The sequence below is a fragment of the Carcharodon carcharias genome, chromosome 5 (assembly GCF_017639515.1).
Source record: "Carcharodon carcharias isolate sCarCar2 chromosome 5, sCarCar2.pri, whole genome shotgun sequence".
NCBI classification, from domain to species: Eukaryota; Metazoa; Chordata; class Chondrichthyes; order Lamniformes; family Lamnidae; genus Carcharodon; species Carcharodon carcharias.
In genome coordinates, this window is record NC_054471.1 from 168,706,664 (window position 1) to 168,720,677 (window position 14,014).

The 14,014-nt window shown below is 37.9% G+C and overlaps 1 protein-coding gene across 5 annotated transcripts in view; it reads left to right on the top strand.

The window, feature by feature from the left end:
• LOC121277872 (kinase D-interacting substrate of 220 kDa-like) overlaps window positions 1-14,014 on the top strand; it is a 177,405-nt gene that overhangs the window by 127,471 nt on the left and 35,920 nt on the right. For all 5 annotated transcript variants that reach the window (XM_041187618.1, XM_041187617.1, XM_041187620.1 and 2 more), the window contains 4 exons: window positions 2,544-2,787; window positions 2,902-2,990; window positions 4,373-4,517; window positions 10,043-10,205. In XM_041187618.1, coding sequence (XP_041043552.1) covers window positions 2,544-2,787; window positions 2,902-2,990; window positions 4,373-4,517; window positions 10,043-10,205 — 641 coding nt within the window. The remainder of the gene's footprint in view (window positions 1-2,543; window positions 2,788-2,901; window positions 2,991-4,372; window positions 4,518-10,042; window positions 10,206-14,014) is intronic.

Consider the following 14,014-nt stretch of genomic DNA (forward strand, 5'->3'; position numbering starts at 1 on the left):
GCCTGCAGTTGAAGGTAGCATAATTTCACTAGAGCTACATTGTTGAACTTAAAGCTAGTTTACACTGGTCTGAATTTTACAGTAAGAATAATGGTGAAGCTGTTGATGCTCATCATTATTATGGAGTAAATCAAACAGCAACTTCTGGCATCTGGTTGTTCACAGAAATCGGGAAGTTGCTGTCTGATTTCTTTTTTTTCCTTATTTCAGTTTTGTTTACCCCAGCCCACACACACACACACATCCCCCCCAACCGCCCTGCTCCGCTCCGCTCTTCCACAAGCTTCACTACATCAGTACCTTGCCAAGAAGCTTGGCATTTACATACATACAACAACATGAAGTTGAGATACTTAACCACTAGATAACCACTAAACATGCTGGCAAAATTTAAGATTGTCCATTCAAGTGTAAGTGATTTTAGTTGTGTGTCTTATAACTGGGAAATCTCATTCCTTTGATTTTAATTATTGTTGGAAATTTTTAACTTTTTCTCTCTAATCTCTCAACCACATATCTTTCTTTCTCTCTTTTTATTTCACGCTGTCTATATGATGGAGAGAATGTACTTGTGTCCTTTTAAAATAAATATATAACCTGCTGCTGACTTGGAATACCACTGTGGAAAACCTGCCCAATTTTTGTAGTAGGAGAACTGAGTGCATTGTCTCCGATTGATGCATGCATAATTCTCAGCCCAGGGAAGTGCCTACCTTACACTAACCATTCTAACTCATTAGAATGTTCAGTTAGTTCCCCAGAGCTCTACTGTGATTAGTCTGGCTCTGCTCCTTAGTCAACAGTGCCCCAGGAGATCCTCACATGGATAAAAATGTGCTGTTTTAATCTTCAAGTAATTGGTGTATTAAGCCAAATAAACTGAATGCACAGTGAAGATTAGTTTGAATAACTTAATTTTATTTGTAATTAAGATTAAAATTTATTTTAGTGGTAACAGTTATGGTTATGAGCGAGCTGTGGAATTCAAGATGCAGCTTCCTTGCCTACCATGACACCTAGCCAATCTGGGATTCAGTCTGGGAGTCCATTGGGGCACATTCTAGTGCTGAGGACCACACTCATAAGGAAATACAGTCATCCTCACAACAAACATGGAAATTAAACGTGGGCTCAATCATGTGTGAGTGCTAGTAGCCCGTTGCCCAGAAATGTGATAATATTGGTGAGGTATAGGAACATAAGAATTGCTAAATGAAAAATTACTACAGTTCATCTAATTCGCCTTCTACCTAGTAGTTGCATGGCACATTGATGATGAACTTGCCAACTAATCATAGCAATCAATCTCTATCAATTCAGACCCAGACATGTTGCAAGGAAAACACCAGTAATGGAGAGCTTTGGAAGCCATAAGGAACAAAGTCACCTGTCCCTTCCAAGCATGTCATGTTTGAAATTATTCATATACTGATCACAATTCTCTAAGCAGGAATCCATTCTGTAGAGATTCAAACAGTCAGCATAGTTAGGGATCAAAGATTTTTTTAAAAATTAATACATTAGTGGCGTTGCATTATATGGATAGAATTGAGAAGCTGGGGTTGTTCTCCATCGAGCAGAGGATAAGAGAACACTTGATAAAAAGCATGAAGGGTTTAAATAGATTAAGTGATGAGAAACAGTTTTCAAAGGCTGAAGTGTTGTTAATGTGAGGGCACAGCTTTAAAGTGATTGGCAGAAGAACCAGAGGTAATATGAATAGGAAAAGCTTTAACATGCTGAGGATTTAGGATTTGGATTGCACTACCTGATAAGGTGATGGAGACAAATTCAATAGTAGCATTCAAAAGGGAATTGGATAAAAACTTGAAGATAAAATTGAGGGGTATGAGTGGAAAATCAGGGTGGGACTAACTGGATTCAATTCAAAAGAGCAAGCCCAGACTCTGGGTTGAATGATCATTCGATGTGCTGAGTGACCACCCTCTGACTGTACTTTCTCATCGCGTATTGTAAGGAAATATTGAAAAGATGGTGGAAGTAACAGAAAAGTAGTAAATGAAATTCAATGCCAGTAAACGTGAGAAGGTATGTTTTGGTTGAAAAAGTAATGATTATACTTAAATAAGAGGGAAGCTGAGTGATGTGGAAAGACAAAAAAATCTTGAGGTTCACGTTCTGGTTAAAAGCAATAGCCCATGTAGAGAAGGCAATACACAGGCGAATGGAACATTGGATTTCAAGTCAAATGGTAAACTAAATGTTGGGATGCAATGATGAATCTACAAAACCTTAGTAAGACTACAGTTGGAATACCGTGTGAAATTTGTTCTGCACTTTATAGGAAAGATGTCAAGCATTAAGCAATATATAACGTTAACCAGAATAATACTGATATGGGGACTACAAATATGAAAAAAGTCTTGAAAAATTGAGTTTTTGTTAGAACAGAGACCATTAGGGGTAATTTGATAGAAATGTTTCAAATTATAAAGGGATGGGCATGTCTTAGTATTTGAGATATAGTGAATCCTTGAGCTTTGTGTCTTAAATGTCAACTTTACTATATAATTTTCTTCTAGGTACGTGTTCTGTTTTCAAAAGGTCCCTTTATTGCCATTTTTGCCAGTGATCCACATATCATCATAAAGGCTATCAATCAAAATCTGAACAGTGTTTTAAGAGACTCTAATATAAATGGACATGACTATATGCGGAATATAGTCCATCTACCCGTTTATCTAAACAGTCGTGGGCTTAGTAGTACAAAGAAGGCCTTTGCAGCAGTGCCATCTAATGGAGATGTTGGAAACTCAGATTGTACAAGTAAGAATATATTCAGTGACTTAAAATTTGCAATACACATTTCCTAACCATTCTAGCTGTGTTGTGGACTCTCTGGTGGTAACAAGTTTAACTGTCTTTGTTATGGTGCTGCAGGTTGGCATGAAGATAATGATCGAAAACTTTCACAGCACAGCTTGGGGGAATTGACCAAACTTGGCAGTAAGACGGCACTCAATAGAAGGGTAAGAAACTGTTTTTTAAATTCAAGGTTTTTTGTTTTTCTTTCATCGGTTTCTTACATGATGCTTTATGATTGAGCTACTTTCAGTATAGTTTCGAAAGTAATCCTGGAAATTGGTATTGAAAGAGTTATGTCCTTTCAGACACCACCTCTGGAAGAGAAATTAATAGCGGAGTTGGGATTGGTAATTTGTGCATAATGAGACTATTAAGTACCTAAGGAAGGGTCCTTAGAATCAAAGTAAAATTAAACAGTGTGATTTCCTTATACAAAGTACTAACTGTGTTGCAAGAGTAATATAGTATAGAGCAGCCATATTATCTAAAAAATGGTAGTCCTTTGCAGTAGTGCAAGATGTTGCTAAATGTTGGATTCCATATTGATTGAACTTGCATGAAATTGTGGGGAGATCAACAGTTTCCCTATAGACACGGGTTATCGCAGGGCACTCTTGCAGCTATCTTCAAAGTGATGGTTGAGGCTAGCGAGAAGGTCACTGCTATGCTCAACAGAGCATACTGCATGTATAGTGAGACACAAGATGGGGGAAGAGGAGGAAATGCCATTTTTTAAATATTTAATTAAGGATCCAGTTAGCATAATGAGGCTTTGGTTCATGGCCAATAAGGTAAGGAAAAGATAGCTTTCAAGCAGCAATGATTAGCAGCCCAGGTAAATGCCAAAGGGACCGCATTTTAAAGACATTGAAACTGCAGAATTTATTTGATCTTGCTTATATGTCTCATTAAAAAGAACTAGAATTTATTCATTACTAGGTAGGTCTAGCAATTTTTGAGGGATGTGTTACCACTTTTTATGGCTAAGTTCTGAATGGGCCCTTTACTAGAATTGTAATATTAAATGTTTAAACATTTTAAATCCTGCATTATATAGTCTTCAGCTGTCAGCCTGGGCCCAGCGGCCACACTGTCTCCTCTTGAATCCAGCTTCCCTCCAAAGACAAGCAAATATTCACTTCAATGTAGCACTGAAAGGATGATTCACTGTCAGAGGTACTGGATGAAGTATTAAACCAGGGGTCTGTGTGCCATCACATGTAAATGAAAAGGCCCCATGGCACTTTTAAGAGATGAGCAGGGAAGTTCTCTAAACACCTTGTCCCTCAACTAAAATTATTTATGCAAACCACCTTGTTATTTATCTCATTACTGTCTAAGACCTTGAATAAATTGACTGCCAAATTTTCCATTATTAAACTGCAGAAATACTTGATTGCCTTATAAACCTCTTAGAAATAGCTTGAGGTTATGAAAAACTTTTTAAAAATGCAAGTCCTTTCACCCACTGTCTTTCCGTTTTTCTCTCTTTTTGCTTTCTATTTCTTTCTCTTTTATACATGTTGATCATTTTCTGTTTCAATAGGATACATATCGTCGCCGACAGATGCAGCGACAGGTTACAAGGCAGATGTCTTTTGATCTGACCAAACTTCTGGTTACTGAAGATTGGTTCAGTGACATTAGTCCTCAGACAATGAGGCGATTGCTCAACATTGTTTCAGTAACAGGTGAGTAGTCATACTTGCAAGAGGTTTTCATGCAAATGTACTTTCAATAATACACTAAGAGCATAATCTGCTACAGATGCCTTACATGGTTAATATTTAAACTGGATAAGTATCTTCATATTCACATTCTCTTTGGCCCTTGAAGGCTAACTCTTCTATCACCCTGCCTTTCACCCTGTCACACACCTTCCTTTAGTCTTTGTCTCACCCACCCTTTGATCAAAACCTGTTACATTTCTAACTTTTCCTGATTCTGATGAAAGTTCACAGGCCTGAATCGTTAACTCTTTCTCTCCATAGATGCTCTCATAACCTGTTGAGTGTTTCTAGCGTTTTCTGTTTTTATTTCAGATTTCCAGCATCCACAGTATGCTGCTTTTCAGTTAGCGTTTTTAAGACCACAGATATTTGTTAAATCTTAGCTATGTTCATATTTTCCAATAAACTGAGATTCAATGTTCATTGCAGTCATTATACCTAATATTTAATTCTGCAGATTAGATGCCATTATTTCTTAGCTACTTGTGTATCACATGATGCCTGGCTAGGCGCAGTGATAATAGAATTTGAACCAAAACCCTTGATAGGATTCCTGCTTTGTAATTATGGTATTGTTTTCCATCCAATTTTATTACTTCTGTTAACTCCTACATTTTTCTTGATAAAGTTGCAATAGTTATGTTCTATGCACTGGCAACAACTTAAGGTGCATTGACGGTTTGCAGTTGACTCTGTTTGCAATTAGCGATGGTTCAGTCAAAAAACCGATTCAGAATCAATAAAGTGAAGTTCGTGACCATGTAGTGATTTCAGTGCAGTAATGTTACTTTCTGGTTCAAGTAATTGAGATGGGCATGAGTATGCTGAATACTAGGTTAATAGATTTGAGAAAAGCTGATTTTGAGGTGCTGAGAATAGATCTTGGGAAAATAAGATGGGCAACAATATTGGCAGGCAACAGTTAAAACTGTGTTCAACTGAATCATTATCATAGAGTCATTGAAGTATACAGCACAGAAAAAGGTGCTTTGACCCATCGAGTCTGTGCCGGTCAAACAAGTACCTAACTATTCTAATCCCATTTTCCAGCACTAGGCCCATAGCCTTGTATGCCATGGCATCGCAAGTGCATATCCAAATACTTCTTAAATGTTATGCAGATTTCTGCCTCTACCACCCTTTCAGGCAGTGAGTTCTAGATTCCCACCACCCTCTGGGTGAAAAAATTCTCCCTCACATCCCCTTTAAACCTCCTGCCCCTTATCTTAAATCTATGCCCCCTGGTTATTGATCCCACCCTCAAGGGGAAAAGTTCCTTCCTATCTATGTCCCTCATAATTTTATACACCTCAATCATGTCCCCTCTCAATCTCCTCTGCTCCAGGGAAAATAACCCTCTCCTCATAACTAAAACTCTCCAGCCCAGGCAACATCCTGGTAAATCTCCTCTGCACTTTCTCTAGTGCAATCACATCCTTCCTATAATGCAGGTTCCAGAACTGCACACAATACTCTAGCTGTGGCCTAACCAGCATTTTATGCAGTTCCAGCATAATCTCCCTGCTCTTATATTCTATGCCTCGGCTAATAAAGGCAAGTATCCCATATACCTTCTTAACCACCTTATCTACCTGTCCTGATACCTTAAGGGGCTGGTGGACGTGCACACCAAGGTCACTCTGATCCTCGGTACTTCCCAGGGTCAACGGAGCGTGGGAAAAGTACTTTTCACTAAAAGGAAAGAGCAAACTAAACATTAACGAGACTCCATTGATGAAGAAAGCTAAAAGGAGATAATTGGTGGTTAGGAAAAGCATATATTAAGTACAAAGACAGCAGAAGAGTGCATGATGAGAGACAATATGAAGAGATTAGGAGAGAAGTAAAAAAAACAATTAGGAAGGCAACAAGAACTGTGAAATTAACTTATCAAGGAACATGAAACAGAATTGTGAAATATGTTATAGGCACATCAGAATAAAAATGACGGATACAAATAGGACCATTAAGGGATAGTCAGGATAATGCCACAGGTAACGATAGCGAGATAGCAGAAATATTAAATAAATATTTCACACTGTATTTACCAAGGAGATTGAAAGGTAGATTTGAATTTTGAGTTAAGTAATGAGATTAGTGAATCTAAAATATAAAAAAAGGGAGGATGTTTTGAATAAACTAATCAAACTCTAAGGATAAGGCCCTTGGTTTACATCCATGCATTTTAAAAAGTTCTGGGAAAGATTGCCTACATTACAACAATGACTACACTTCAAAAAAAAACCAAGTATTTAATTGGCTATAAAGCGCTTTGTGATGTTGATTGGTCGTGAAGAGTGCTATATAAACACAAGTCTCTTTTTATGGGATAGTGGAGGCATTGCTGCACATATTTAATAATATGTTAGAGGAAAGGGTAGTGCCAGAAGACTGGTGGATGGCTAATGCAATTCCTAAATTTAATAAGGAGGACAAGAAATTATAGACATCAGTGGTAGAAAAAGTAATGAAATACCTACTGAAGGAAGGAATAGAAGAACGTTTAGAAAAAATATGTAATGAGTAGTTAACTTGGATTTCAACAGGGAAACAAACCTTGCTTGACTAACATTGGTAGCAGGGTAGACAATGGTAATATAGTAGATATAATTATCTGGATTTTCAAAAGGCCTTCGATAACTTGCTCCATAATAGACTAATGAATAAGGTCAGAGAATGTGGAGTCTGGGGAAAATGTTACATTAATGATTTGGACTTTAGAATCAAAACGTTAATTTCTAAATTTGCAGTTGACACCAAATTGTTTGGGGGGGGGATGCATGATGGTCCCTACTGAGGAGGACTACAGGAGGACGTTAATAAACTTGCAGAATGGACAAATAATTGGCAAATGAAGTTCAACACATAAATATGAGATTACATTTTGGTAGAAAGAAAAGGGGCATAACTTTAACTTGGAAGACATGAGTCGAGCTGGGTAAAGGAACAAAGGGATCTCAGAACACAAATACTCCAGTCAATAAAAGTTGCATCACAGGTTTGCAAAACCATTTTTAAAAAAAACAAACCAAGCACTATGCTTTATTTTTAGAGAGAGAATTGGAAAGTAGAGAAGTTATGCTGAACCTGTATCAAACCTTGGTTAGGCCACAGTTCTGGTCCCCATATTCTAAGAAAGCATTGGAGAGGCTGCAGAGAAGGTTTACAATGATGATACCAGAAATGTGTAGGCATACATGACAAGAAAGGATGCACAGGCTGGGCCATTTTTTTCTTGAAAAAAGGCTGAGGAGTGACCTAATAAAGGACTTTAAATTTCTGAAAGATTTTGAGGAAGTCGATACAGAGAGAATATTTCCACTTGTAGGGGAGAGCATAACTAGAGGCCATCAATTTAAATCCAGTTGGGAATTCAGAATAAATTTCATCACCCAAGGAGTGATGGGAATATGGAACCCACGACTACAGGGAGTGGTTCAGGTGAATATTTTAGATACATTTAAGAGGGAGGTAGGTGAGCATATGAGATAGAAGGGAATAATGGGTTATTGTGGTGGATTTATGAGGAAAGATAGGAGGAGACTAGAATAGAGCATAAACACCCGCATGGAATGGTTGGGCCAAATACCCTGTTTGTGTGTGGTATATTCTATATAATCCCATGTAAAGTAACAATAAAACTGAATGAAGTCCAGTGGTACAGAATATTATGCCATATTGGAGTGATAGATTGGCTTTTCCTTCTCTGTGGGAATCACAAATGCCTTTAAGTTTCAGATGAAGCAGAGTTAAAGGATAGGAATAATTGGACCCAAGGCATGCAAATAAAATTCACTGCTCATTTTAAAGTCACATTATGGATTGGTCCATTGGTGGAGAGATAGGAACAGAAGTAGCAGCAGAGAACTGGCCCACCAGGAGCATAAGACTATGGTCAACCAATGGTGCTGGAACAGCAGGTCTTCAACAGCAGTGTAGGACTGGGGAACCAAATGGATGAAGAATGAGAAAACATTTAATACAATGAAACCAGTAAAAGTGCTAAATTTCAACTTTGAAACAAATTTGCCTGAATTAAGGCATAAACTTGCAGAATGGACAAATAAGTGGCAGATGAAGTTCAACACATAAATATGAGATTACATTTTGGTAGAAAGAATAGGGGCATAACTTTAACTTGGAAGACATGAGTCTAGCTGGGTAAAGGAACAAAGGGATCTCAGAGCACAAATACTCCAGTAAATAAAAGTTGCACCACAGGTTTGCAAAACCATTTTTTAAAAAAACAAACCAAGCACTATGCTTTATTTCTAGAGAGAGAGAATTGGAAAGTAGAGAAGTTATGCTGAACCTGTATTAGTTCAGGAAGAATCAAAATGGTGTCAAAGCTGGGAAAAAAGTTAATAAATGAGTTCACAGTCTCCTCCTAGTGTCAATATGTGCAATTGCAAGTTGTGTTAAATAGGTAAATCTTATTATAAATCTGGACATTGGAACTTACCATAGAAATATTGTTAACATAATATTGTGTGGGGATCGATTAGTTCAGTTGACTAGATGACTAGAGTGTGGTGCAGAAGGACACCATCGATGCTGGTTCAATCTGTGGCACAGGCTGTGGTAGTTCATGGAGGCCTTTCTCCTTGCCTTGCTGTATGCTTGTTGCAGAGTGGTGCCCCTAGAGCTATGTAACCACTTGTCTCTCTAACAGAGAGAGATGCCTAAGGTCGTAGTCCATGAGGAACCAAAGGGAGCATAAATGTCTGACAAACAAAAGTGACAGCAGGAATTTGGGTTTTGCAGATAGGAAGTGCATGCAAACATTAGACATTTGGGAAGATGTAGGTTAATGATGATTTTCTCTATATAACGTGCTCTCCTTACATTGGAAAATGATTGATTATTAAACCCATCTTAGATTTCTATTCAAATATATTTACAAATATGGATAAAAGTGCATGTTGCATATTAAAAAAAAATGCAATCCTGGTATTTGGCTGGTAGGTTAATAATTTATAGTGGCCATTTATAAGGAGATTGTTGTATCGCCAAGCAGGAGTTTGTGGTTATTTGCAGTTGATCAAATATATTTAGCAGCTAACGATACATAATTGAAATGTTTTCTTGATGTTTTTTGCACTAATGGCTTATTGCTGATTCGCAACACAATTGAGTATCACCAACTAAATTGTGAAATTAAGTTTCATGATTTTACAAAATTATTCCCTAGGCAGATATACTTGAATATTTGTTCAAAAGATTAACCAGGGAGATACAGAAGTAACAATGTACAATTTTAATTCTCGGTTCCCATTTAAAATTCCGAATGGAATTATATAAATGTCTGTAATTTGTTATGTGTTGATGTTTTGAAGTTATAGCGGTTGTCCAGTTTCAAGAATTATCCTACAGGTTTGTTTAGATTTTAATTTAAAATAGCACCTGTGGTTTATTTCAGACTTGAAAATAATTTGATCACAAGAATAAAGCTTTTCAAAGACTGAGTTAATTAAATTTTATTACAGGGCGTTTACTAAGGGCTAACCAGATTTGTTTCAACTGGGATCGGCTTGCATCTTGGATAAACCTCACAGAACAATGGCCGTACAGGACCTCTTGGCTTATTCTATACCTGGAAGAGACTGACAATGTTCCAGATCATCTCACCCTGAAAAGCATTTATGAAAGGTGAGTAACTAATGTACTTCATAGTTAATGTACTTCATAATTAAATTAATTCCCCCATTTCAAGCACGCTCAACTTAGCTTGTATTTACTTTTTTTGTGCACTGTTATCATAATCACATCTTTTTTGAGCTTTGTTTCCATATGAATTAGGAATAGAAGTGGTCCACTTGGCCCTTCGAGTCTGCTCTGCCATTCAATAAGATCATGGTTGATCCGATTATAACCTCAACTCCACATTCCTGCCTATCCCTGATAGCCTTCCACCCCCTTGCTTATCAAGTCTATCTGGCTCTGCCTTAAAAATATTCAAAGACTCTGCTTCCGCTGCCTTTTGTGGAAGAGAGTTCCAAAGACTCACGACTCTCTGAGAAAAAAGTTCTCCTCATCTCTGTCCTAAATGGAAGACCCCTTATTTTAAACAGTGGCCCCAAGTACTAGATTCTCCCACAAGAGGAAACATCCTCTCCAAATCGACCCTGTCGAGACCCCTCAGAATGTTATATGTTTCAATCAAGTCACCTCTTACTCTTCTAAACTCCAACAAATACAAGCCTAGCCTGTCCAAACTTTCCTCATAAGACAATCAGCCTGATCCAGGTATTAGTTTAATAAAAACAAAATACTCCAGATGCTGGAAATCTGAAACAAAAACAGAAAATGCTGAAAAAACTCAGCAGGTCTAACAGCATCTATGGAGAGAAAGACAATTAACGTTTCAAGACCGTATGACTCTTCAGAGCTAAAGAGAGGTAAAAATGTGATGAAATTTATACTGTTTAAGGGGGGTGGAGCAGGTGAAGCTGGATAGATGGCCAGTGATAGGTGGAGGCATAGGATACCTACTGCTGGCCTTCTATCCAGCTTTGCCTGCTCCACCCCCATTAAAACAGTATAAATTTCATCACATTTTTACTTCTCTTTAGTTCTGAAGAAGTCATATGGACTTGAAACATTAACTCTGTCTAATAGATGCTGTTAGTCCTGCTGAGTTTTTCCAGCATTTTCTGTTTTTGCTTAGTTTAGTAAACCTTCTCTGAACTGCTAATACATTTGCATCCTTTGTTAAATAAGGAGACCAATGTACATGGTACTCCAGATGTGGTCGCATCAGTGCCCTGTACAACTGAAGCATACCTTCCCTCCTTTAGTTAGTAAACTCAGTTTAGTTCTGCTCCAAGCAGTTTTTGTCTTTTTTTTTTAACAAGACTCTAGCAGGTATAGAAAGTAATCCTTCCAATATTTGAACCTTTGGCACTGGCCCTTCTTTCTAATTGGAGTGGGAAGGCAGGAATTGACCTACTGAGACTTGGGAGGAACTATATTGGTGAATTTGCATTCCACTGCAGTTATGGTGGCAGTGTTTGTGTAACCAAAGTGCCTGGAGGTTGAAATAATGCCATTTCAGCTCTTATTTTTTCTCAATTTATCCTTGTGTTCATATGTCATTTTGTATTTGTGAAAATCCATGCCCCCTCCCCTTACATTATAGAACCATATCTTCACCCAAGTGAAAACAATTAGTGCCATTGCATTTTCACATCATTCACTTCCTGATTGTGGTTGTTTTCTGGTTTCACAATTAGGAAATTGAAGTCATCACGTGTTCTACCCGCTCACTAACACTTTAATATAAACTCTAATTTTATAAGTAATTTGTGAGCAGGATAGAACACTGACACATTATGCTAGACTCAGATTAAACTTAATGCTCTTGAGATTAGAAGCTGAGGAAGTAATTGGAAGCACTTGGTATTGAGGTTATGTTGCTTTCAGTAATGTGACGGTGATGTCTAACAGCAAGCGCCATTATAAACATACGCAAATACAGTACAATGCAGCTCTCCTAGGTGGTGATATATTCTGTTACAGTGGTTAAAAGTATTTACTTATATGCTTCTAGATTTATGTACAAAAAGCACGGCAGTTTGTCAGTTGTAGATACTTTCTTAACAAATGGATTTTTGTTGAAAAAAACTGTCATTTTTATTTAGTATTGAGATATATTAATTGTTTTCCATTGTAAACAGAAGAACCTGACAGATGACATCAAGCAAAATTTTAAACTGTGTTTGATAGATTTTTGCTAGACAAGGGGATTAAGAGTTAGGGAACCAAGTGAGTAGATGGACTTTAGATATGGATCAGCTATGATTTAACTGAATAGTTGGACAAGCACAAGGGGCTGATTGGCCTATGTTAATTCATATGCTTCTATTCTGTCCAATGTTTATTCTTTACTGATTTGCAGCTTGTCCTCTTTCCTTATTGTTCATGGTATACTTTTCTGCATTGCTTGCTTTCTTTTTGGTTATTTCTCAAATATTTTTCCTCATTACTGATCCCATTAATGCTGAAGATTAGTCTCGTGGTTCTTCTCTGGATAGCTTCCTATGCTTGAGGATCTCTATTGTCTCGGTGACGAGATTTGGATACATTATTCTAGATGCCATCTGACTAGAGCACTATACAGTTTCAGTATGACTTCCTTCAATTTCTACTGTTTTAACAAATTGGAGATTCCCAAATGATTTTTCTATTCCTATGTGCACCCACACATTCTAAGAACAAAACAGTGGATGGAATTTTCAACTACAATCGAAGTAAAAAGGACAGTAGTGGATTGTTCACCTGTTATACCTCCTGCTCAATTTTCCAGCACGAGTCATTTGTTTTAGCATAATTGGAGGAAGGCCTGAGATTTTGCAGAACTAGAAAGTAGAATGTGGGCGTTTGGCTAACCAGTGAATCCCTGTTAACAAGAGGCAGGGCACTGACCAGGCATTAGTGTTTGCAGGTTTCTCTAAGATGTTTGCCAACCTTGATTTCATCACCTTATAATCGGAACAAATTAGGATGACTGACATTCACACACACATCTCTCTCTCCACACATAAAAATAAAAAAGAGCGTTCATTTAAAAATTTAGTGGACAATATGTTCAAAGTTGTTGTCTAGTTTACATTCAAACACTTCTAAAGACACAGAAGCTGTAATTAATAGGCACAATTTGACTTTCTAGTAAGAAAAATAATTAAAATATTTATATTGCTAAAGTGAATAAAATCTGCTGCAGTTTTATAAATCAGTCGGGGGTCATGTTAGAAAGTAGGCTTTGTTTTTCCTTCATTCACATTCTCTTTTGCTCATTCTGCCTCAAGTCTATGTAAGAGCATTTTTTTTTTATTCATTCATGGGATTTGGGCTTTGCTGGCTGGGCCAGCATTTAATGCCCAACCCCAGTTGCCCTTGAGAAGGTGGTGGTAAGCTGCCTTCTTGAACCACTGCAGTCCATGTGGTGTGGGTACACCCACAATGCTATTAGGGATGGAGTTCCAGGATCTTGGCCCAGCGACAGTGAAGAAATGACGATATATTTCCAAGTCAGGATGGTGAGTGACTTGGGGGGGAACATCCAGGTGGTGGTGTTCCCATCTATCTGCTGCCCTTGTCTTTCTAGATGGTAGTGGTCATGGGTTTGGAAGGTGCTGCCGAAGGAGCCTTGTTGAATTCCTGCAATGCATCTTGTAGATGGCACACACTATTGCTACTGTGCGTTGGTGGTGGAGGGAGTGAATGTTTGTGGATATGGTGCTGATCAAGTGGGCTGCATTGTCCTTGATGGTGTCTAGCTTCTTGAGTGTTGTGGGAGTTGCACTTATCCAGGCAAGTGGAGAGTATTCCATTACATTCCTGACTTGTGCCTAGTAGATGGTGGACATGCTTTGGGAAGTCATGAGATGGGTTACTCGTCACACTATGCCTAACCTCTGAACTGCTCTTGTAGCCACAGTATTTATGTGGCAAGTCCA